Genomic DNA, 27,775 nt, shown 5'->3' on the forward strand with positions numbered 1-27,775 from the left:
CAGGGGTTATACTGTGGGGGAGGGACATACAAAGCAACAAAGAGATAATCTTATAAATGCGTTAGAAACAATCGCATGAAAGAAAAAAAACATTAAAATACATATCTAAGGGTTCATTTTCCTAATATCACATTATCTGACCTTTTCTGCTTGACTCAGACATATACTAAATATTGCAAATAAGGGAAACCATGGGACCTATGTTTCTTTGGGCCTGGCTTTCTTCACTTAATATAATTTTTTCCAAGTTTTTCCATTTCCTAATAAATGGGGCAATGTCATTCTTTCTGATGGAGGCATACAATTCCATTGTGTATATATACCACATTTTCTTGATCCATTCATTTACTGAGGGGCATCTGGATTGGTTCCATATCTTAGCTATGGTAAATAATGCTGCAATAAACATAGTTGTGCTGGTAGCTTTAGTGTGGTCTTGTTTGTAAACATTTGGGTAAATGCCCAAAAGTGGGATCGCTGGGTCATAGGGGAGCTCTATGTGAAGTCTTTTGAGGAACCTCCATACTGCTTTCCAAAGTGGTTGAACAAGTTTACATTCCCACCAACAATTAAGTAAGGTTCCCTTCTGTCCACATCCCCTCCAGCATCTGTTGTTGTTAGAGTTCTTGATTTTAGCCCTTCTAACTGGAGTGAGGTGGTATCTCAATGTTGTTTTGATTTGCATTTCTTTTATGCGTAGGGAGGTTGAGCATTTCTTCATGTGTCTATTGGCCATCCTTCTTTCTTCTTCAGAGAAGTTTCTCTTTAAGTCTTTAGCCCACTTATTTATTGGGCAGTTGTTTCTTTGAGGATTTGTTGTTGGGGGATTTAATTTTTTGAGTTCCAAGTATATTTTAGATATGAGACCCTTGTCTGTTGTATGGCTAGGGAAGATCTTCTCCCAATCCATGGGCTTTCTATTGACCTTGCTAGCTATGTCCTTTGCCATGCAGAAGCTCTGCAACTTCATGCAATCCCATTTGTCCAACCTTTCTTTGATTTGTTGTGTTTCTGGGTCTCTATTAAGCAAATTTCGGCCGGTTTCAAGGAGACCTAGGGCTTCTCCTATTTCTTCCTGTAATGTTTTCAGAGTGTCTGCTTTGACTTCGAGGTCTTTGACCCATTTGGAGTTGATTCTGGTGCAGGGTGATATATAAGGATCTAGCTTTAGTTTTCTACAAGTGATTAACCAATTTTGCCAGCACCATTTATTGAAGAGGCTGTCTTTCTTCCATTCTATCGTTTTAGCTCCCTTATCGAAGATTAGATGGCTATAGGTCTGTAGGTTCATTTCTGGGTTTTCAATTCTATTCCATTGGTCCTGAGGTCTGTTCTTATGCCAATACCAAGCTGTTTTGATTACTATGGCTTTAAAGTAGAGTTTGAAATTTGGTATTGATATTCCTCCAGCAGTGTTCTTTCCGTTGAGGAGCGTTTTTGCTATTCGGGGTCTTTTATTGTTCCATATGAATTTTTGGATTGCCTCTTCTATTTCCTTGAAGAATGAGGTTGGAATTTTGATAGGTATCGTGTTGAATTTGTAGATAGCCTTGGGAAGTATTGCCATTTCCACGATGTTAATCTTTCCAATCCAGGAGCATGGGAGGTTTTGCCATTTTTTAAGTTCTGTTTTGATTTCCTTTTTCAAGATTTTAAAGTTTTCATCATAGAGGTCCTTCACTTCTTTGGTTAAGTTAATTCTTAGGTATTTTATTTTTTGTGGGGCTATTACAAATGGAGTTGCTTTCCTAATTTCAGCCACACTTTTCTCATTGTTGGCATACAGAAAAGCCATTGATTTTTGGGGGTTAATTTTATACCCTGCTACTTTGCCAAAGTTTTGAATCAGCTTGAGTAATTTGGGAGTGGAGTCTATGGGATTCTTTAAATACAAGATCATGTTGTCTGCAAAGAGGGAGAGTTTTATTTCTTCTTTCCCTATTTGGACCTCCTTTATGTCTACATCTTGTCTTATTGCTGTAGCTAGGCATTCTAATACTAGATTGAAGAGAAGTAGAGAGAGTGGACATCCTTGTCTTGTTCCTGAGTTAAGAGGAAATGGCTTTAGTTTTTCACCATTAAGTATAATGCTGGCTGTAGGTTTGTCGTATACAGCCTTTAGTGTTTATTGTTTTTATAACATCATTTTTATCTGACAAAGTAAGCAACAAATTTAACACAGACTTTAATATAAGACACCTCAAGTTTGAACCAAAGATCCAAAATACTGTTACATATAAAGATAAAATGTACTATGAATGCGGCAATATACCATTTGAAATGATTCTGGGAAAAAAAATACCCTACTTTCTAAGATCATCTTTTTATAACAACATAATAAGGGCATGCAATAAACACAAATCATTACACAGTCTCATAAGAATCTCAAATTGTTTATTCATTAGTTAAAACACATATGTGCATGTACATATAAATGTATACTATTCTGACATCTATACTATATAGACATAGAACATACATACACACACATATATACATATAGAACAATGGAGCACAGATCATTTTTAGTAAAAACTCAGTACATATTCTTTTTCTTTTAAGCTCAAGGCCATGCTTGAGCACAACTCCACTTTAGCCGCAGCTCCTCTTCTGGCTCGATGTTTAATTGGAAAAGCATCTCAGGGACTTTTCTGCCCAAGCTAGCTTCAAACTGTGCTCCTCAGATCTGAGCCTCCTAAGTAGCTACGATTACAGGTGTAAGCCACCAGCATCCAGAAGTAAATATTCTTTTCAAAATAAAATTCAACAGTTTTTTAACTTTCTTTTCTATTTCTTCTTACTTTAACTCTATTTACTAAAATAGGGTTACTTGTTAAAAACAAAACCTAACAACTAAAACCCTCAAAGATGGCATGATAACGTATACTTATAATCTTAGTACTTGAAGAGAGAGAGAGAGCTTAAATGTGGAAAGTTTAAGACTTCAGTTTAAGACTAGGTTCCACAGTGAGTTCCAAGCTTGCCTGGGCTATACAATGAGACTTTGTCTCAAACAAACAAATGCAGACACACATGCTTGAACATACTTCCTTAAATAATGTAACAAAATTCAACCATTTCATATGAAAACACTAAATACAATATTTCTACATGAATAATATAAACAAAAATTTCACAAGTTTTTCAAAGGAAAATCACAAATTTAATCATCTGAATAAAAGTGACCAATTACTTCTTTTTACTTTCTTCAAAGTATCAGTTGACTCAAGAGAATATTGCACAATTTAACTAATTTTTACTTTGATACATCAATGTAAGATAATTTTAGTACTCCAAAATTATTCACAAGAATTTTGTTTTTAGAAAAGTCTCTGTGCATTGTAGTTTTAAACATTTTGTTTTATCCAAGTGAATAATGAAACTGCTTGTTTTATTTATCCAAAAGAGATGCTTTCCAGTCTTTTATAATTAGAGTATCAGATATTTTAGGTATCAAGTAACTTAACAACATAAAATGACAACCTACCTAAGCTTCAATATTTATAATCTTTCATTTTGGCTAATTGCAACTTTTTAAAAAGTATGGATGAAATTTAAAACGCAATAATCTAAGGATTCAGAAATAAATAAAAGCAAGCATATTGGGGAAAGGAAATGAAAAGTTGAAATAACTCATATGGGTGTGATTTTTCTGTTATATCCTCTTCTTTTTGAAGATTAGCTCCATTAAAAGGAATTTTATAAATGCCATATGCAGCAAAATCCTAAGAGTAACTTTGTTTAGTTATTCTAAGTACTAGGAAAATGGATTCCCAAACCAGAAATGAGAAAGGGGAATTCCTCAAGTTCTGTCACAGCAGAGCCAGAGCTTTGAAAACACAAATTGGCACTACTGCCATAAGATGATAAAACAAGTTATAGTCTGAATCTACCCTGGTTCATTGCTCGCTTATAACTGTTTTCTCTAATATCTAGATGATTTTAATAGAACTTTGGCTTTCATAACACAGTATTTAAACTAACCAGTATTTAAAATAAAATTACTTGGCTTACAAATAAACAGGAAAATATGAGCAGTTCTCAAGGGAAAAATCAACAGATGCCAGAATGAACAAGATACTGGAATTACTGGAGGTTCATGTTACATGAGGAGTAGGTAAACACTATTTAAATGAATAAAATAGCCATCTCAGAAGTGAAATCCAAACTAGAATGACAACTAAACAAAAATATCAGAAGTGAAAAAATAATGTAAAATTAAAATATGTACTGAATAGGATCAATACCAGAATAGAAAGGCAACATATTGAACTTGAAGATAGAAATGATCTCATCCCAAGAACAAAAGTACCTAGGATAACAGTTAAGTTAGAAAATATCAAAACTTTTATTGGCATTTGTGTCACTGGATTGCCAGAAGATGATGAAAAATTAGAAAGTTTGGAAGAGATGATAGGTGAAAAATGTCTAAAATTGGAGAATGATATGAACTCATAGATGTAACCAGCCAATCTCAAAAAAGATTTATAAACAAAAAGTCATGCACAAATATGCCATTAGCCAAGCCACTTAAAAGTAGACACAGAAAAACTTGAAAACAGAGAAAAGAAATGATCAGATACAGAACAACTTAAATAATTATCCATCTCATTGGAGAACCAGAGAACAACAAAATACAATGGAACAATATCTTAAAGGTGTTTTTTTAATAAAAGAAAATGTTTGGGCTTGGCCCTGGTGACTCATGCCTATAATCCTACCTACTCATGAGGCATAGATCTAAGGATCACAGTTTAAGCTAGCCAGGGAAGGGAAGTTCATGAAATTATCTCTAATTAACCATCAAAAAGCCAGAATTAGAGCTGACTCAGTGGCAAAGTGCTAGCCTTAAGCAAAAAATACTCAGGGACAGCATCCAGGCCCTGTGTTCAAGCCTCGAGACTGACAAAACAGAAAACAAAAGCAAAGCTGAAAAGTCAACTGAGAATTCTACAGCCAATGAAAATATTATTGGATTCTATGATGGTAAACTACAGACATTCTTGCAGCAGCAAAAATGCTATTGTATTGACTACCCAAAGGTACGCTCTAAAATAAAATTTAAAAATCTAGTACTTCAAAGATAATAAAAAGTTTTATATTTGTGAATATATTAATGTTCAATAAAATTTTATATTTATGTGGAAAAAATCTAAGTAGACTGTATATATACACAATGGAATTCTACTCATCCATCAGAAAGAACTTTACTGTACCATTGGTAAGGAAATGAAAAGACTTGCAAGTAAGCAGATTCAGAGAAATATAGGTTGGCTGTTTTCCCTTATTTGTAGTAGCTACATTGTACCTATCAATGGCTGTTTTCCCTTATTTGTGGTAGTTACTTTGCACCTATCAATCTATAAGTAAACAGACTGGGTGGTAAACAGGGATTGCAAATGAATTAACTGAAGTAGAATACATTCTATGTAGTGTAAATTGTCTAAGTCTTTTAAAAAGACCAAGTCAAAGCCAAAAACGTAAGTACCAGGAAATGGGTACATGCAATAGGGGCTGGTGGGGACCAAGGGAGAGAGATAGAAGAATGTAAACATAAACTGGTCTGTTAAAAGGCAAAAAATAAAATATGTAGCCAAAATTTAAGATAAGCAAAGGAAGGGGTGGGTGATAATGTACTCAGGGGCCAAATTAACCAAGATGCACTGAATTCATGCTTTGGTAAATGACATCACCTTTGTACAACAACTTAAAGATACTAAAAACATTAACAAAAAACAAAAACAAAAACAAAAACAGCTACCAGTATCAGAAATTAAAGAGGAAACATCATTACAGATCCTAGAGGTATTATAAGGTTTATAGTATAATTGGTATTATAATATCTACAGGTACTGTAATGTTCATAAGGGAACATTATGAATAACTTTATGCCCATAAATTATACAATTTAAGTAAATTTCTTTAAAATCATAAGCTACCAAAGATCACTCAAGAAGAAATAACCAAAGTCATATATATATATATATATACATATATATATATATATATATATATATGTCCCAAAGAAATTGAATTTGAATCTGAAATCTCTAATAACACAGATATACATTTCCCAGGAAAAGTCTATCAAATCTTTATGAAAAGTGGTAGAACACTTGCCTCACATGCATGCGGCCCAGAGTTCGATTCCTCAGCACCACATAAACAGAAAAATCCAGAAGTGGCACTGTGGCTTAAGTGGTAGAGCACTAGCGTTGAGCTGAAGAACTGTGGGACAGTGTCCAGGCCCAGAGTTCAAGCCCTATGACACACACACACACACACACACACACACACACACACACACACACACACACGCATGCACACACATGTACGCACACACGCACACAAGCGGATTGATTATACATAGTATTTTCCAGAAAATAGGAGCAACAATGGTTGCAACATGTTTTATAAAGCCAGAATTATGCTGATACAAAAACCAGACAAAGACATTACAAGTAACTCTAATATCCACAGCGAACATAAAATTTTTAAAAATCCTTAACAAAATAATAGCATGTGTAATTAAGACCTTAAAAGGTGAATAAATTACAACCACATAGGGCTTTTCCCAGGAATGCAAGGCTGGTTCAACATTCAAAAATCAATCACTGTAATTACTAATATTAGAAGACTAAGAAAGAAAAATCCATACAATCATATCAACAAATACAGAAAAAAGTATTTGACACAATTCAAAATCTTCTTATGATAAAGCTTTTAGAAAACTAGTAATAAAAGAAAACATAACTATGAATGCAACTCCTTTAAGATAAGACAGAAGTATACTCTTACCATTTCTATTCAGCATCATACTGTAAGTTTTAAAGCTAGACTGATTGGAAAAGAAAATATAAAGGCCTCTGTTTACAGACAACTAACTAAATAAAACTCCAATAGTAAAAAGTCTAGTAATATTTAAGTTCAGAGCAGAAAGCAAACACAAACACAACCTGCAGCTTTTTCAGATAGGAACAACTGAAAATTAGGAAAGTACTATAAAAATATTTGGCTTATGATTCTAACAAAAATGTGTAAATGTTTTTCATTTTAAAGGTTATGAAATAATGATGACAGAACATTAAATTTTTAAGTGAAAAGTTATTACATTTATGAATTGGAAAATGCATTACTGTTAAGATGTCAATCATTTCCACATTATCTATTGATTCAACATAACCTCACTCAAAATCCCAGCAGGTGCTTGTATACTGGCTGACAAAAATAGAAATATAATAGCCAAAATAATTTTAGAGGAAAGACAAAGCTGTATTCAGAGAGCCTAAATCCAAGATTTCTTATGAAGTTTTGTAGTAATAAAAAGTGCTGCTGGGCGCTGGTGGCTCACATTTATAATCCTAGTTACTTAGGAGGCCGAGACAGTTCAGAGCCTAAACAAGAAAGTCAGTGAGACTATTATCTCCAATTAACCACCAGAAAACCAGAAGTAGTGCTGTGGCTCAAGTGATAAAATGCTTGCCTTGAGCTGAAGAGCTCAGGGACAGGGCCGAGGCCCAGAGTTCAAGCCCCACAACTGACCCTCCCCCCCCCCCCCCCCCCCCCCCCCGCCCCTGCAAAAAAGTGCTCTATTGGCAGGATTAGAGGATTAGGTGCATAAACAAAGGCAACAGAACAACTCAAGAAAAGACCTACACAAATAGCTGGGAAAGTTTGAATTGTCAACAGCCAACACTCTACAGCTTGATCCTTGATCCTGAAAAAGGACCAGAGGCAGATCAAAGCATCCCATACAACTTATCACTAGGCTACTTGACTACTCTTCCACTCAGCATTTTGGCTGTTTTATTCATAGGGGAAATTTACAATGTTTAGGTAGTATAATAACCCTATGGCTCTCATTCTGTAGCTAGTCACAGATCCACAATTAGGAATGGTCATTTCACTTTCTTGCTACCCATTCTATATTTCTCATACCTTCAGTTGTACCTTTGTGGCTGTTAGTTAATTCATGGTTCAAAGTCAATTTTATGAAAAAAAAAAAAAAAAAGGTTTATTTGTTTCAACATCTATCTTGAGATAGTTAGAATCTCATGAAGGAAAAAAAGAATCTAATTTATAAAATGGATCATAGACATACATATAAAATTTACAACAATAAAACTGTGAGAGTAAAGATCTAAAGAAGGAAAATTGATAAATAGGTTGTGTTAAAATTAAGAACTTTTGGTATATAAAAGGTAAGAAGAGTTAGGCACTGGTGGCTCATGTCTCTAAACCAAGCTACTCCAGAGGCTAGGATCTAAGGACTGTAGTTCAAAGCCAGCCCAGGCAGGAATGCCCATAGGACATCTCTAATTAACTACTAAAAAATCCATAAGTAGATCTGTGGTTCTCATCCTTGAGAACTTCAAGCCCCAGAACTTACGAAAGGAAGGGAAGGGAAGGGGATGGGGAAGAGAGGGAAGGAGGGAGGGAGGGAGGGAGGAAGGAAGGAGATAAAAGAAAAAGAAAGGAAGGAAGGAGGGAAAAAGGGAGAGAGGGAAGGACAGAACAAAAGAGAAAGAAAGAAAAGGAAGGAAGGAAGGAAGGAAGGAAGGAAGGAAGGAAGGAAGGAAGGAAGGAAGGAAGGAAGGAAAAGAAAGACTGTAGAATAGAGGAAAATATTTGCAAAATCATTTATGTGGCAAATTTTATATAATATACACACATTTATATGTAAAGGAGTCTCAAAACTTAATGAGAAAAAAGAAACCAATTAAATACATCAAAAAAGAAAGGCTATGAAGTCATGAATGGATGTGGAGGAAATTTATAGTACTATGTGAAAGAAACATATCTGAAAAGGCACCATACTGTGATTTATACATATGTATGACTCCAACTGTGTAACATTCTGGAAAAGGCAAAATGATGGAGAAAAAAAAATCAGTGATTACCAGGGGATAGGAGACAGAAAAAGATGAATAGGTAGAAAACAGATTTTTTTGGACAGTGAAACTACTCAGCGTGTCTATACTATTATAAATGGAGGCTATATGCCATTTTACATTCACCCAAACCCATGGAATATATAATATCCACAATGAACTCTAATATAAGCCATGGGCTTTGGATAATAATGTTTATCATCAATGTAAACTCAATAACTGTGACAAAAGTAACAGCCAATTTGGTAGGAGACATTGATATGAGAGAGGCTATAGATTAGAGGGAGAAAAGTGTTATATGGGAAATAATTTTTTAGAAACACTCTAAATTATTTTGTCTTCATTAGAAAAGAGGAAAAAGATATTGCACCAAAGGGAAAAAATGTTGGCAATTTCATCTAAAAACATGCAAAATATTTCTCATTAGGAAAATGTAAATGAGTACTACAATGTACCTATTATAATAGCCACAATCTGGGGAAAAAAACTTTAACCTGACAAGAATTTTAAGCAATGATAAGTTGCTTCTGGAGTGTAAAATAGTATATGCACTCAGGAAAGTAGTATATTCACAACACAATCATCTGTCAAGTCCACTTGTAGAGATTTGCCAAAAGACCTTAAAACTTACATTCATACAAAACCTTTACAAATATGCTTATAGCAGTTTCATTTGGCAATGTAAAAGAATGAAAACCATCAGTGTTCTTCAGCTGATGAATGGATAAACTGGTATATTCATATAAGAGAACATCATTCTGCCATAACAAAAATCTAAAACACACACATCTCAAATAAAGAATATTTTAATGCACTTAAGAATTATTTAATGCATGTATGGTATATATTTTATAGTACCTTAAGGACTGTACAACCTTGAAAATTAAATAATCATTATTATAATTAACAGTCATCTTTTTATTGGGAGCTCACTATATGCACCTGCCACTTTATTTAGGGCTTTGCAGTCATTTCTTGTTAAATCATTACAATAATTATCCATAGTCAGAATTACTATTGCCATTTAAAAGCTGAATGTCTTAGTCCACTTAAGTTGCTGTAAGAAAATACAATTAACTGTGTGGCTTATACAACAGTTTTATAACCTCCTTGTTCTGGAGGCTTGGTGTCTAAGATCAAGGTGCCAGCAAACTCAGCATCAATTGAAGGCTCATTCTTAACAGATGGTGCTTTCTTGCTGTGTCTTCACATGGCAGAAGAGGCAGTCTCCCTTGGGCCTGTCATTTAGGCACCACTTCTACTCACAAGTCATTAGAATCTAATCACCTCCCAAAGGTTCCACATCTCTTAATAGTATCACCTTGATAGGATTTTAACATGTGAACTTGGTGGTTTTGCAAAATTCAGATAATAGCAATGAGAGAGAAAAAACGGAGGGGAAGTTTAAGTTTTAAAAAGCAAAATCCTGAATATTCTTCACAAATTTTTCTAAGAAAAAAGAAATTCATAAAACTTACCTTAGACTTTCATGTTTACAATTCTAATTAGAAAATTTCCATTTTGCAGAATGAGAATTGTTTTTTAAAGTGCTTATTAATTTGCCTTGTAACATTCCTTTATTTTTCTCTCCTTAAAGAGAAGTTTTAGGGGCTGGGAAGGTGGCTCAGTGGTAGTGCTTGCCTTGCATGCATGAGGCCCTGGGTTCGATTCCTCAGCACCACATAAGCAAAAAGAAAAAAGCTGGAAGTGGCGCTGTGGCTCAAGTGGTAGAGCGCTAGCCTTGAGCTGAAGAGCTGAGGGACAGCGCCTAAGCCCAGAGTTCCGGCCCCACGACCGGACCCAAAAAAAAAAAAAAAAAAAACCAAAAAACAAAGAGAAGTTTTATCCTGAAAGGATGTTCTTAATGTTAGATTCCAGTTCACCGCCATAATAGATGTCATCTTTTTTCTTAAGTCACCATTACAAAAGCTGTAATTAGCCTTAATAACCAAGTTAGCCAAATTGAGTAAGTCATTCCTTGAATTTTATTAATTCAGAGTCCCACTTTAGGCATTTGTCTACTTCTCCCCACCATTCCTGAAGTATGTGTAGCTTTAAAAACGAAGCATTTTTATGACTTAGTATTTCATTCTGCTATTTCTCTGATACAGTAACACTTCTAAGGATTCAGCAAAAAGAAAAAAACACTAAAAAACAAAAACATAAAGGAAAACAAACAAACAAAAAAAAACCAGGCCAGAGCTAACTCATGAGAGTTAGCATTTTCAGCACCTAGCCCAGGACATGACACCTAATATGGCACCTAATACAGTAGTACTTGTTCTTTTAAGTAGCTGCTTATTATTGGCTATGAAACAAAATGTAAACAAACTCAATGCTCAATGCTTATACATTGAAAACCCCACATAGAGCTCCTCTATGACCCAGCAATCCCACTTTTGGGCATTTACCCAAATGTTTACAAACAAGACCACTCTAAAGCTACCAGCACGACTATGTTTATTGAAGCACTATTTACTATAGCTGAGATATGGAACCAACCCAGATGCCCCACAGTAGATGAATGGATCAAGAAAATGTGGTATATATACACAATGGAATTCTATGCCTCCATCAGAAAGAATGACATTGCCCCATTTGTTAGGAAATGGAAAGACTTGGAAAAAATTATATTAAGTGAGTAAGCCAGGCCCAAAGAAACATAGGTCCCATGGTTTCCCTTATTTGCAATATCTAGTATATGTCTGAGTCAAGCAGAAAAGATCAGATAAAGTGATGTTAGGGAAATGAACCCTAAGATATGTATTCAAATGTTTTTTTTCTTTCATGCGACTGTTTGTAACACATTTATAAGATTATTTCTTTGTTGCTTTGTATGTCCCTCCCCCACAGTATAACCCCTGCTTTCACTGTACTTGATGTCGGTATAATTTGTGGAGGGGAAGGGGAAAAACAAATCGTTTAAATAGGGATACAGGTGGACCCATTGCAACAATGAGATGTACAAGTCGTTATGTTGGAAGCGAACTTTACAACTTTGGTGCAGGGTGGGGGGGAGCGGGGAGGATTGGGTGGGGGAGGATGGGAAGGGATGGGGAGGGGAAACAAAGGAGGAGGCTACAATGCTTGATAAGAAATGTACTCATTATCTTGCCCATGTAATTGTAACCCCTCTGTACAGAATTTTCACAATAAAAAAATAAATAAGATAAATTGAAAACCTCAATGTCAATAATGAAAATTATTAAATCATTGATATACGCATTATGTAGTTTTGGAATTATCCATGGCATATTTCAGATATTTTCTCTCGTATCCAGCATGCTTTTACTCTTTTTTTTTCTACTACTCCACCTAATCTGCAATCAATGAGTGATTTTACACAAAAAAGGCATGATAAAATGAGGCCAAGTAAGCCAAACCTATCTTCAAGAAAAACAACAAATATTTTCACTAGAATAAATGCTTCCAATCTACCTAATGGTCTTAAGACTATTCATATTCTATATCTGACCATAAAACTGAACAACATGGGCAGAATCATAACAAAAACTAACCTGAAAGCTTTTTAGTGACTCCTGCATTTTACTGATAGCGGAGTGCCAATGGACTGCACCCAATCTTTCAGCCAATGAAGGCAACAAGAATTAACTGCAGTCTTTAATAATCTTTTCCATCGTATATTTAGATGCACAATTATCACCAGCAATTCCCCCATCTCACTTATTATTTGACATTTAAAACACAAATTTTTGATCCACAAGCAGACTGCCAGCCATAAGACAGAAAAAGGTCTCCTCTTCCATGATAATTTCATTGCCAAATGATGAGCAAATGATGCAGTGCTTCAATCCTATGCTGACTCTCCTTCAAGACTGATCCTTTTAAGATGCAAGAGGTGCATGCTGCCAAGTCACTTTAAGACTCAGGCTCAGAAACTAGCCAAATGGAACCTCAACCTTATTCTGTTAGTCAAATATTTACAAAATTCACTCTGATTTCAAGGCAAAACATAGATCTCATCTTAACACATGTGTAGCAAAGAATCTGGACACTTCAAATCTATCACAATTATCAAGAAAGATTAAAAATCCGTTAAGATGATGGAATGAAAAACTAAGTTATTTGTCATTCATTTTCTATGTAACCAGTGTTTTGTTTTTTTTTTTCATTTTGTTTTGTTTTGGTTGGTCATGGGGCTTAAATTCAGGTCTTGGGTGCTGTCCCTATTCTTTTTCAGTCAAGACTAGTGCTCTACCACTTTGAATCAAGTGCCACTTCTGTTTTTATGGTAGCTAATTGGAAATAAAAGTCTCATGGACTTTCCTGTCCTGGCTGGCTCTGAACCATGGTTTTCAGATTCCAGCCTCCTGAGTAACTAGGATTACTGGTGTGAGCCACCAGTGCCCAGCTTATAACTTGTTTTTTGGGTGATACAGAAAAACGGATGGCTTCATGTTTGCTAGGCAGTCACTTTACTACTAAGTCATATCTCTAGTGTTTATAGTGTGATAATATTTATTGGTTTTACTTTTTAACAAACATTTAGCTACAGTCTTGCCTGAAATTACAAATTAGCTATTCAGGATGTAAAAAATGAATTAATTGGGCTGGGAAGATGGCTCAGTGGTAGAGCGCTTGCCTTGCATGTTTGAGGCCCTGGGTTCGATTCCTTAGTACCACATAAGCAAAAAGAAAAAAGCTGGAAGTGGTGCTGTGGCTCAAGTGGTAGAGCGCTAGCCTTGAGCTGAAGAGCTGAGGGACAGCACCCAGGCCAAGAGTTCAGGCCCCATGACTGGACCCCCCCCCCCCCCAAAAAAAAAGAATTGAACTTATAAGATATTTAGATTTTCAAAGAAATAAATTATTTTTTCTACAACATCCATTATCATATAACATTTAAGGATAATAATACTGTCTTACAGATCTGAAATTTAAGAAATTTATGGCAGGTCTTATGGGGAAATTTAGTACACACATGTTAACATGTTAATTTCCCTTCTACAAAACAGCCTTGCTTTGTAGACTAGTGATTCTCAACTAAAAGTAACCAGTCCCTAAGAAGCATTTAGCAACCTCTGATATAATTGTGGTTGTCATGAAAGAAGGGGTGCTGTTGATGGCATTTAATGTTTAAGACTCAAAGATGTGGCTAAACAAGCAACACAGTAAGACAGACCTCCATAGCAAATATTCAACATAAATGTATATATATGAATATGTATATGTAAATATGTGCAAGTATATATTATATAAATGCTACATATATATAATGAATGTGGCTATAATAAAGTTCAAGCAAATCACTTAACAATTGAAAAGAGTTGACATGTTTATATAAAACTCCTTTGTATAACTATTTAAACACACACACACACACACACACACACACACACACACACACACACACACACACACACACACACACACACACACACACAGAAACGAGCTGTTCACTTGAACAACAAAAAAAACCCAACCAGTTATTGAGAAAAAAAACTAACAGTATATAAAAAGTATCCAAATATACATCACTATCTTATTAAGTGCTTGTTTGTATGCTAATTTTTATCTCTTCAAGGAAATTCTAGCAATATCAAGATATACATGTTAGGTTTCTAATTATAAACTACATTTGAAGTTTTTAATGCCTATGGTTATGGTATAGAGACTACTAGGTCTAATTTGACTAACATTTCTAAAAGTGAATGGCACCTACATTTATTTATCTGACAATCACTGCTGTCATTTACTGTTAATCTCACATTAACCCTTACTAAATACTGTATACATTGTCACTCTTACAAACACAAACAGAAAGCACTACTCTGTAGATAAGAAAACTGAGGATCAAAGAGAAGCAGAGGTTGTACTGCTATTAAAAAAGGAAGCCAGGATCTGGTCCAAGGTTCATGTTCCCCCAAATCATTACTCTTTTAATACTATGGTATTTAGCTTTCTATGGTAATAAAGTTCTTAAAAGTTAAGATCCATAAATAGATAGATAGGTAGGTAGATAAGAGATAGATAGATAGATAGATAGATAGATAGATAGATAGATAGATAGATAGATAGACAGACAGACAGACAGACAGACAGACAGACAGATTCCAAGTTTAAAATGTTCATTTTGGGGCAGAAATATTTCATTCCTCATATTTCCATCATATAAGACAAATACCGTATTTTTAAAACTAAAACTATGAAGTATCCTTAACTGTACACCTAATAAACTCTGCACTTCATTTACCATGTGTTCTCATGTACTTAGAACTATTTCTCCCATATGGAGAAAGTATATCCAACAAAGAACATAGGCTTATATAAAACAGCCTAATTAAACAAAAAAATCCATTTTTCAAGACTGATAAGCACAGAAAATAATTTTGTTGTAGAGTAAAACACTAGATAAACAACAAAAAGTTCAACTTATCATTCAAGATTCCTTATTCAAATTGGAAGATATCTATTATCTCTGAAAACATTATGGTCATGTCTGTTAGAATAAAGACCATATTAGCATTTCTGGTGTAATGCGTGCATATGTGATTGAGTACAATTTCTGCCTAGAGGAGTATATTGCTAGATAGATAGAGCATCATAACGTGACTGAGTAAATCAGCTGGTGATTCTGTTGATACCCCTCACACTTAAAAAGTTCTCCAGATTTGTTAATATCAAGTCAGTTCATCATAAAAGCTATACATTTTTGTGGGAGGAATGGATTAATCAGAAGTGTATATTTTATAAATAATACCCTTGGAAATGTTTATAAATGCTCTCTTCCATTTTCCAGGAAGATGAGTAAATATTACTTAATGGTTCTGGGGGAAAAACCCATAGGAACAGTAATAGTAGGGACAGGACAATAGAGAACAGAGGAACAGAGCAACCAATACAACCTTGTCTAATAGGCAGAGCAAGAAAGGTCAATAGTTTCATTTTCCCCTGTCACAAATGTAGAAAAATTATGGCTGTTATGTGCAAAGTAGCATTTTTATATTTTAATTTCATGAATATTCTTATGAAGTAGTGCCAGGCAAAGTAAAACAATCATAGTATTTGCAAGTGTTTAGCAATTACCAAACAATTTATAATGGTTACCATTATTTGTTTCTATTCTCAGAAGCTATTATAATAATCTAGAATTTCATGTGTAATCTAATTAACAAATCATACTATTTATAGGCCATGAAATGCCTAATTGCAATCACAGTTGCAGATCACTGGTATAACTAGTTATGCCAGCAAAACTAAAGTCACAAATTTCTTGGGTCAGACCACACCAAAACTGTGACCCTATTACAGTACTGTTATCAGAATAATGCAGTACTAATCTGTTAGTCACCTCATGTTTGGAAAATAAATTTAATTGGTAAAAAAATTCTTCTTTTAAGTTGATATGCTAGGTTTCATTTTTTCATGTTTTGGGGAACTTTTTAAAATAAAATTTCAGGGATACTAGATTTTTTAGCTTGTCCTAGTCACTCAGGGCTATATAACACATACAATTGGCTTTCATTTAACCAGCTCTGAGAAAATTCTAAAATAACTTTTTTTGTTCTTTTGTGTACCAGTCTTGGGGCTTGAACTCAGAGCCTGGGTACTGTAACTGACTGAAGCTTTTTTTGCTCAAGGCTGGTGCTCTCTCATTTGAGTCACAACTCCGCTTCTGGCTTTTTGATGGTTAAGTGAAAAGTTGCATGCACTTTCTTGCCCAGGATGGCTTTGAACTGTGATTCTCAGATTTCAGCTTCCTGTGTAGCTAGTATTAAAGCATAAGCTACTGACACTCAGCATATGCTGCCTTTTATTTCTCACATGTATTTTTCTTGACTAGATTCTAGGATAAAGTTTCGGATGGAATTATTCCACTGGACACTATAAATAGAAGGCTCTTTTTAACTTGCCTACTATTCTGGCAAAGCATTTAACAGTCCACCATCCATGTTTACATATAAATGCTCCCCTGAGCTACTGCACAAAGATTTTCCTTTCATTTGCCATGGAGAATCAATTTAGGACAAAGATAATCAAAAGCCCTACTAAAATACAATCAAATTTTTCATTCATTATTATCATTCTGAACTATTGATAGTCCAGTAAACCCTTTGGAATTATACTTGTTTGAGAATCCCAAGAAAGTTGGTTCTTGTAGTATTCTAATTAGAAGTATAATTTTGTCCATAAAACCAATTTCTTAATGCATTGACTTTTCTGAGGAATTTAGAAAGAATTTAAGACTGGTGTTGGGTTTCTTAGACAACAGAATGTTTCATTTTGCTCTAATTCATTCTATTACTGAATTAAACTTTGATGTATTGGTCTTGACAAGTGCTTCATGCTGATTGTATTGTGTATGATAGTATAATCACTCCCCATGCATTTCCCACTGGCTGGCTGATTAATGCAATAGATTACCTGCAGCACTGATGGCAAGAGGAAAATCAGTGCCCTTCTGTACTTTAAACTGTTTGTATTTCAGTATATATGTGTGTTCTTGTGCACATATGGGCTGCCACATGGACAGGGAAGATAAAGCAAAAGAGTGGGAAAAAGAGGACACAGTGAATATGTCTTTCAGCTATTAACTATCAAAAATACTTGTGTTGCTTCTTTTTGAACAACAGAAAATAAAGACTAAAGGAATTTACCAAGATGAGCAAGTAGGAAAAAATGGAGGTTTACTAGGACTCTATCCCATTTAAGGGAAAGGAGTGGGAAGGCAAGTTCAGGAAAAATGTTGCTATTGCTGCTGCCTCATGCCTCTTAATGCTTCCAAAAAGGTATTCAGCATTATTCATTCATTCATATTCACAAACATTTAGAGAGAGAATCATATATATATATATATATATATATATATATACATATATATGTGCATGCCAGATATGCTTTTGGTTTATTTCCTTTACAAGGAACAATATTTTTTTTCAGGGTTCTCTCTCATTAGCCAAAGAGAAGGGAAAAGGAGGGTAACATATTCAAATGGACAATAACACCAGGGTAAAAACAATGAGATCAAGCAGGGTGGCCTATGCAAAAAATCTCAGCTACTTTAGGAGGGGATGTCCTAGCCAATGAGGTTAGGTGTGGTGGCACATACCCATAATCCAAACATAGGTAGAAAATCAAGCCTTAGATAAAAAGTGGCACTCTATTCTAAAATAACAAAGCAAAAAGGACTGAAAGTATGCCTCAAGTGGTAGAGTGCTTGCTTATCTAGTTAAGGCCCTGAATTCAAAACCTAGTACCACCAAGCAGATGTGTGGGAAGATAGCAAAGAAATTAGTTTTAATGTTTCAATAAAGAGCAACTGACAAGACTGTCAGTATTAAATACATTTTTTTAATGGTTTCAAAACAAAACAAATATCTCATATTCCTTAGTCTGCATGTTTGGGGGAAAAAATAACACCTGTGTTGGATTGGCCTGTTATGCAATCTCCTTGCAGGGGGCACTTTTTTTGCTCTTAGTAGCATTGTGAAAGCATTCTCCCTAGCAGGATTTCCTGTAGATTCCAAGCTTATATTTCACTCAAGTGCCCTGTTTTGGCATCCTCCCTTTCAACCCTTTGACCTTGCTCATCCACAAAGAATGACTGAGGCTTTCAGTCTAAAAAAACATTTCAAGAGTTGAATGCTTCTCATACTCTCTGCAAGTTTGCTACAGTAAAAAAAAAATTAAAAAAAAGTAAAATTTAGGAATGTCTTGAGAATGAAAGGGCTAAGAAGCACTAAAACAAGGTTTAGTTGGTCATGGACCCAAACCAGCAATTTGACTTTCTATTTCAAAGGTAATACTTCTAACAGAAAGCAATTCAATAGATTTGAGTGAGTTAGCCACATTTCTGAAAGTTTCTATCACTATTCCTGATTGCTTTGCTACTTGGTCAGAGTTTAAAAAATAAACTTAAAAGACTAGTTATTAACTCACTTTCCTGAGTATCTGAAAGTATCTATATGGTACTACAGAGGCCCTATTCTTACTTTAATTTCAGAGTATTTTCGTGTTTCGATTGAGGGGCTTGAATTTAGGGCCTGGGTGCTGTCTTGGTTTCTGCAGCCCTCTTTGTGCTCAAGGCTACCATTCTACCACTTGAGCCACAGAGCCACTTCTGTTTTTTGAGTGGTTAACTGGGAAAGGAGTCTCATGGGACTTTTCTGCCTGGGCTGGCTTCAAACCATGTTCCTCAGATCTCAGCCTCCTGAGTAGCTAGGATTATAGATTCTAGGCATGAGCCACTGGCACCTGGCTCTCAGATTTTTAAATAAATCACAAAAAGATAAGTTTACAGCAATCTCACAAATATTCATTTACTATAAATTATTCAGTGTCCTGTCCCCCCAGCATAAAAAGTTATTAATGTAATTTACTCTTTGCTACACCCAATAGGAATGACTACTAACCAGCTTATTGAAGTCAGTGATTATAATGCACATAGCTTTCATCTCAGAACATTTTTATTGTAGGGAAAAGCTAATATATACCAGGGACTTAAGTCATGCTTCTGTGCTAAAGAGGACGCTGTATCCTTTTCTTAGTACTTGCTTCCTCCCCACTTTTGTGCAGCAAGGATGGGAAATATATAGCCATGAGTTGTATCAGGCCAGGAAAGACACACATGCATCTCATCAGCTTCCAAGGGCCATCTGCCTATACTGATAATTTTGTATAGCTCAAAACTAATATTACAATATCCAAATCGCTGTAGGCACAAAGGTTCCCTACCCTTGCAAGGGATTCTACTGGACAAGTTCTGAACACCTGCTGCCTTGGCACAACTATTTTTTATATCCTTGGGGTTTCTTTCCCCCTTATGCATCTACCTAAACTTACATAAATAATAACATTTATATAACTCCTTGCTTGTACCATCACCCATCTAGAGCAGCCTAAGTAGCTGTTTCTGCCTCCCTGAACATTCCCCTTTGTTCTCATTCCAGCTCTTTGGCATCCTTGATTCCACAACAAAGTCCTTGGGAATTCCAAAGGCCTTAACATGAGGATTCTTAAACCTCATTTATATTTCTATGCTGCTACTTCAAGGTAAGAAGTGTCTTTCTTCATTTCCACCCTCTCTCTCTCTGTCTACTTTATCATGATAAAACACTAGATTGACAATCTTGCAAGGAAGAGTTCCCCTGCCAGATTACCTTTTTGGTAGCTGTTTCTAGAGGGAAAGAACAGTACTGACACATAGGAAAAGTAAGAAGAGAACTTTTCTAGAAATTCCTGTGAGAGAAACAGGCCACACTATACCAACTCTGATTGCTGTTAGTCATTAATAATAAGAGTATCTACTACCAATAGCTTGTGATGTAGAAAAAAAGTTAACATAAAACAACGTAACTGGAACCTATTCTTTGTATAAATAATGCTCCCAGAATGCCACATGCACATGGTAAAAATTAAGTGTATGACAGTTAATTGCAAGCATCTTAATTCCTAGCCAAATCACCACAGTCTATATTTACAGTATAATTTTATGAAAACATACAAAGAGTGATCATCAAGACAAATTATCTAAGTCACCTAAATTTGTTACAAATTATCTAACTATAAACCTAAATAATTTAAACTATTTCTTTTAAGAATGTCCAATAGGTTAGGTAGTAGAATCAAATGACTTTAATCCTAAGAAAGTCTTATTTTCTATTGATATGTATTTTTTCTCTTTATTTTCACTCTTCAACAGTTTATAGTATTACACAACAACTTGTAATTTATCCTATTTGCTCATTGTGCAGAAATACATTCTTTTTTTTTTTTGCTAACTTTGTGACACAAACTAGAAATTACTTTAGCTATGTAAAGAAGCAGAGAATAAACTTCTTTTCCTCTCCTCACAGTAGAAGAAGAACTCAGATTCTTCTGGCACAGGAAAACAAAGCAGTCCGTTTTTAAAGAGTTATAGTACTGCACGAACAGAGAAAAAATCCTGATTCTTGTAATAAGGACCCAACAGCAGAGAGATTTCTGACAACAGCTCTGGAGAGAAGCAGTCTTCAGAGAAAATACAAGTGACAAAGATCCTGTATTTAGAAGAAGATCTGAATAATGCATGGAGAAAGGGAAACCAAGATAAAGAGCACACATACCCCCAATTCCAGAGCAGGACATACCCACCCATATGCAAGAGGGACCTGCAGATCTTACAGACCATATGAGATCAATTGTGTTGACAATTCTGCTGTTGTTATTAGGACCAGATACAAGCCAGAACAAATAAACAGTGGGCAAAAGGTCTTCACTGGCTCCTTACCAAAGGGAATATAAAATCTTCTCTGGATCTCATCTGTAGCGTGTAGTATCTGTATTTATGATAATCTTATTAAGCTGTTATATAATATTCCCAACAGCATGCATTTGGCTATTCTCCATTAATGTGTTTATTTTCCCAAAGAATCTGAAGTTAAGAAAGTCCCTGAAAATATGGTTCCAGGTAGTTGACTAGACTATACTAGGGCAAGCTCAGCCAACTAGTGCCATCAGGATAGTGGCACCATGGGCAGACAGGTCAGGCAGCTTTGCCAAGGCTTAATTCCATCTATGCAAGCTTCACTTTGTAGTCTTTTCTGAGTAGAAAGAAGCATGTAATAGTTTTAGAAAAAGAGCTTGTTTAGTACATTACCTTTATAATAATAAAATTATATGAAGAAAAAAAAAAAGAAAAAGAGCAGATGATGTTGTCTAGTTTGGGGAATCAAATCCCTGTCCTGTTACTGTGACCTCAGGCCAATTTCTGTAGCTTACTTATGCTTTAATTTTCTTACCTGCAAAATTAAGGCAAGTAACTGTGTCCTAATGTTATTTTAAGGATTAAACAAAACAACACAAGCAATTAAGAGCTGAGTATAGCACTTTACAAGTAGTCTTGTTGATAACTATGTTATCATCAATAGTTGAACCAAATGGGAACTCAAAGCAAAAAATCTAGGTCCTGTGCTATTGGTCTAGTATCTCATCCTTTTAAAAATTAAGTACAATGAAAAATACAATTATAATGAAAATCTTACACATAATATTTTGGTAATGAATATCCTTTTCCTTTGTCTTTCTCCATGCTACTCCTTTCTGGATTATTATCACTAATTCCTTCTCTAAAACTCACCTCTGAACACCTTGTAAAATCTGTAAAACTGTATTAAATTCAGTGCTATAAAAACCTTTCTATTAATTTGTACTGAAATTATTCTATCAAGGTATCCTCAGTTCATTATTGCTGACTTAATTTATCATGTTTCTTAATGTTTTCATCTCTACTCCTTCCTTGCCAGCAGTACTGCCACCAACAGTAAAAATCAAACATCAAACACTTTCATTCCTCTGGACTACCAACTGAGAGACCAAGCTAAGTGCTAGTGGCTTCCCTCTGTTATCCTAGCTACTCAGAAGGCTGAGGTTTGAAGATCTCAGATCAAATCCAGTCGGGCAATAAAATATGAGAGACTCTTAGCTCCAATTAATCAGCACAAAGCCACAAGTGGAGGTGTGGCTCAAGTGGTAGAGTACTGTTCTTAAGCAAAAAAGCTAAGAGAGAGTACTCTGGCCTTGAGTTCAAGCCCAAGTATGGGTGCCCACCTGTGCGTGCATACATGCACACACTCTCCCTCCCCCCACTCACACAGACTCACCACTAATGACATATAGTGGGGTCAATCTGTAGTCTCTTTGTACCTATAGGAAGATAGATGACAAGCAATCCCTTTTATGTAGTTCAACAGGAATACGTTGTATATTCAGTTATCTGGAACTGTCCAAGTCATGGGCATCTTTTTGTTGCAACAAAGTTTTGAAAATTGCTATTTTCTACAGGCATTAACAGAGAAGTAAAATTCCTTATATGGCAAACAATTTTGGAATACTTTCTAGGTCTCAACAAGAAGCAGTGACTTCTTAACCATTTACTACCCTTCACCTACTTTTAAATGTGAAACTAAAGGATTAGATACAGGCAGTAATTCAGTCCACTGCTTTCAGAGACCTAAGGATGCATTCCCTAGAAATTTCTCCATGATTATTTCCACAGCAGAACATTTAGAATTTTATTTCAGTGTACACAAAGACCCTACTAAATTACTCGAGTATCATTTTTGAATGTGTGGCGTAAACATATATTTTCTACCTTTTTTATAAATATGGGTAGATGTGGAAACCTGATGACTTGTATCTGAGATGGAAGATAGGACAGCATTTTGGGTCTATGGAACAGGTAATTTTACTATTTTGCAAGACATATAGTCCCAATAGATAGGCTAAGTTTGCTACCACTGAACATAGCAAAACTTTTCCTGATTCTGAGAGTCTTAAGCCTGTGCATTATAAAATCTAGCACCTGCCCCTAGAACATGGCAGCTATTACCTAATTCTTACACTGAAATTCAAACTAGAAAGAGACATCTAATTATGACTCTCTCTCCCTCTATGCAAAGGTATAAAGAAAAAAATCTCTAAGAGCCACCATTCTGTTTTATGAAATAAGTGGACTGGTACAGATAGAACCTTGTGATGATAACTTAAAAGTTTTCCTAAGAAACAATTCACATGCTAGAGAGTAAAGCGCATTACTCAGCTCAAAGAGAAAGCTAAACAATATTATGTAACACCTGAAAATTAAAATTTAAGAATTTTTTTCCTGTGATAGAACTGTAATTAAATTGTATTGAACTGTTTCCTCTAATGGCAGCCATTTTAATTAATAATTAATTAATTATTTTAATTAATAAAAAATTAATAATTTTAATTGGCAGCCACAACTTATAGTTTCATGAAGCAAAGTAAAATTACAGTTTAGGAAGACATTTAAGAAAAGAGACCCATCAGTGCAGATGAGAAGTTACAATATATTCCCTCATCCCTGAAGACCCTCACAGTAATTAAGTATATAGAACAGACAGCCATTAGAGCTAACAGTAGGTGTGCTTGCCACCAATCAGCACTAGCTTATTCTTTGAATCCATAGATCTGCTTTCCAGAAAATATGCACATCACTAAATAAGAACTGGAGCTTCCAAAACATATGTTCTACAGCTTCTCCCAATGCATAGTTTCTATCAATTGTGCAGCCATTACACCAATACAATGAGACATTCTGTTTTAAGATTGCATTACATACTTTTTCTTATAACTATTTCTTATGGAACATTATTCATCTTGAGAACCCTGCCGTATGTTTGGAAAATGAACATCATTTACACAAACTAAAATTAATATCTGAAAACTGATTCATGTACAAGATAAATGCATCTGCAAATGAGATGCAATAAACAAGGATCTTAATAGTATGCATCTGTATCTATTTCATATGCATCTGTATCTATTTCATACTACATTATGAAAATCAGAGAGTAAATCACGAAGATTAACTCAGACCAAATGAATATCATAGGCACTTATATTAGAAAAGAAGAACCAAGAATAATCAGTCCCTTTGTTAACTCGAGGATGGGGAAGAAAATGGGCCTGTGGCTATTACATACAAGTTTTCACATATCAAAACAGCTAAAAAAATTTAAACTAATTTAAAAACAGTAACACTTAAATTTTTACAAATCACATGTAACCAAAAAGTTATAAATTTGGAGGAGAGTTATCTGGTACTATGAGAAGATTTTGCAGTCTTCTGGCTGACAAACTAATCAGTCCAAACCTCACTGCCAAGAAGCAGAGTGACTTGGCTAAGACCCTCTCGCTGTAGACTTTCATCACATGAAGGCTTTCATGCCAAGAACTTCTGTATTTTTTTCCTGGTGTATTGGCCATTGCCAGAAATGGACTCATCGAATCCACTGGTGCTAAGGAGTTAAGCATCTGAGATTTAATTTAACAGTTTCAGCTTTATTAAGCTGTCACAGAGCGGCCCCACTTTGATAACAGTAGCTGCTCCAATTATGGCTTGGTTTAGGGTTGACAAGTATAATGATTCATTCGTGGCACATGAGAAGCAATAAAAGGTTGTTTTGCATTACAGCTTTAAAAATGTGGGCACTTTTTTCATTTAATTTGTCACTTAGCTTTTGCTAAGAGGACATTTAAATTGCAGTAAAAGGCAAATGGGGCTTTTAGTTTAAATGTAATCCCCATATTTAAATGATCTGTAATGGTGCAGTGTTGGAGTGGGAACACTATTGTCTCACAGTGGGTCCTGATGGTGACATGTGACATTTGTATTCAGGTCCTGTATTATCCATGTGGCTAAAGGGCTTCCAATTTCATTTCACAGCCAGAAGCCTGCAGAAAACACCAATTAACTTGCAGATCCCATTTGCCGACAAAACTCAGCCTCTTCTCAATGTCTGGCATCTGGCAGTGCTCAGCATTTAATTCCAAAGCAGAGCCTTGAAGCAATGTGAGCCCTGTGTAGGGGCACAAAGTCAAATTCTCCCATTTTATTAGGAAGCAAAGCCTTTCTTTTGTAGTCTAACTTCTAGTTAATTTTTTGGTGAATGAATATTAAGATGTGAAAGCTATTGTTACTTCTATATGGGATTCTTCACAGAACTTATATCCCTTTAATATAGTAAGTGACATCTGCTTACCAGCAGAGTACACAGAAACATTTCTTACAGCCTAATAATGACTGGGAGGGAGATATTAGAAGGAAGATACCAGACAAAAACTTACTCCTCATCCTGACCTGAAATCAAGTAATTCATATAAAGATTAGTTCTTAATTAGCCTAAGGATATGACTGAAATCAGCTGGTAGAAACTTTCACCCAATCAGAATTTATATTTCTAATTGAAAGGCTGACAATTTTCAAAACTAACTTGGAATAGTGAGTTGTGACTATGAATCACATGTGAACAGTCCAAGTCTTATTTGACACTATCAGTTGTACTTTTTTCTTAGCCAAAATATCCAGATGCTATTTTCTTCCTAACCAGTTTTTTGTAATTCTGCTTTCTAAGCACCAAAGCTCCATTAAATTTTATTCATGTAATAGTAATCCAATACTCTTTCTTTAAATGATCCCCTTCATTATAAATGTTAATGCTTTATAACTTTATGAACCAACTAGTCAGCTCAACATATAATACAGAAAGACAAACTACAAAGGATTTACTTGGGAAAGTAAATCATTTAGTATTCTATGATAATGTTTTTTTAAAACATGTACTACCCTTGTGTTCTTACATTGTGTTCTCATTGCAATATATAAAAACTTTCTACTATGTTTTAAATTGCTTAGGAGAGAGACACTATTACCATTATTTCAGGAGGCCAAAGCCAACTACCAAGATTAGGCCATTACAAAATACTTCTTAAGAAGTGCTAGATTAAAACATTAACAAATATATCAATCATTTGGCAAATGACAAATATACAGAAAGAATCGAGAATTTCTATTCCTGAATACATGTACTTACTAATATGGGAATACTGATGTCAAATCCTTACAACTTGTTGTATAACCCTAAATAACAACTTACAGAAGTCTCCTGGCCTCCCTGAATTCAGATTTGTCATCTGTAAAACAGTTCAACCCAAAAGTCTCTTCCAATATGATCACAGATAACTGGGTGTAGTCAATAAGCATGAAGTGGGCCGTCAATGGCCAAGAGGAACTTCATTAAGAAAATAAATACATCTAGCACTTTCCTTTCATGAAAATATGATAGGCAGTGACACAGATATTTTTTAAAAATTGGTATTTCAGAAAACATCATTCTGTCACTTACAGAAAGACAACATCATCACTTCCTCAACTCAGCAATGAAAACTGAGTGATGAGAATCGCCCCAACGAAATTCTCAGTGTTCTTTTAATGAAGAAATCTACAGGATTTCTTATTTTTTTTCCAACAACATGTTATATTTGTGTATTTGTAGCCATAAGTGTTTAGGAAATAATACATTTTAGAGTTTCCTATACATTTTCCATTCTGAAGGTCAATTGTTAACCTAAATCTATAGTGGCCACAAATTAAATGAATATCCTACCTATAATTCTGGAGAGAAGAGAAGCAGAATCCAAATTTTAGCTAAAACAAACAAGGAACCATCTCATTAAATAAAAGATATTTTAAAATAATGTAGCTCTTTTCCAAAAATTTAAAGATATGGAAAAAAAAACCTTTAAAATTCTTCATGCTCTTAACTTTTTTCAAGATCAGACAATTTCCATACCAAAATGCTTCCAAAATTGTTTTATGCAAATGCTAGCCCTGGTTTTTACTCCTCCTATTCTTCCAACTAGTGTTTAATGGCAACAGGTTCATAGATGAGCATCTGTCTTCAGCAATACTTTGACCACATTCTTAAAACATTCAATTATGGTCTCCTCATCCACATATAGCTTAATAGTAATTTGTCAAAAAAGGTATTTATTTACCTAGTTCATCCCAGAGCTGCCTGTATTTGTCAGTCATTGCTGTGCCTTGTTGCCTCCAAAGTGACAAGCGAGGGTCAGCCATAAATTGCTCTGTGATCAGGGTCAACATGCGGGCCCCATTGGAGTCCCTCATCTTCAACATTTCCCGCACCTAGTAGGGAAAACAGATAAAAGAATTTTTTAAAAACTTAGATATAACATAGGAGATAAACCCTATATTGTGTGTGTGAGAGAAAAAGAGGGAGATTCTTCACACCCTCTCAAGAAATTCCTCTTAAGCAAACCAAGTAGTTAAAAACCACTTTCTACGTTGCCAAAATTTAAACAGAGAAATAAACATTCATCACTTTATTATGCTTGTTTCCTGAACTTTCTAATTCCAAACAAGTCGTGGTTGTGTTTCACACATCTCATTAAAGTTAATGATTAAATTGTGTTTTCATATTTCTGGTAAAAACATGTTTTTGTGGTCTGTATCAAAGCTTCTATCTATCTAAAACAAGTATATATACAAAGCACTCACGCACACATGCGCGCGCGCGCACACACACACACACTCTCTCTCTCTCTCTCTCTCTCTCTCTCTC

At 35.0% G+C, this 27,775-nt stretch overlaps 1 protein-coding gene across 1 annotated transcript in view; it reads right to left on the bottom strand.

Annotated features, from left to right (window-relative positions):
• The window catches only part of Zswim6 (zinc finger SWIM-type containing 6), a 195,517-nt gene that overhangs the window by 27,686 nt on the left and 140,056 nt on the right, over positions 1-27,775 (bottom strand). The window contains exon 4 of the mRNA XM_042690933.1: positions 27,189-27,339. Coding sequence (XP_042546867.1) covers positions 27,189-27,339 — 151 coding nt within the window. The remainder of the gene's footprint in view (positions 1-27,188; positions 27,340-27,775) is intronic.

Source organism: Dipodomys spectabilis, unplaced genomic scaffold (assembly GCF_019054845.1).
Source record: "Dipodomys spectabilis isolate Male_0828 unplaced genomic scaffold, ASM1905484v1 ptg000140l, whole genome shotgun sequence".
In the NCBI taxonomy this organism is placed as follows: Eukaryota; Metazoa; Chordata; class Mammalia; order Rodentia; family Heteromyidae; genus Dipodomys; species Dipodomys spectabilis.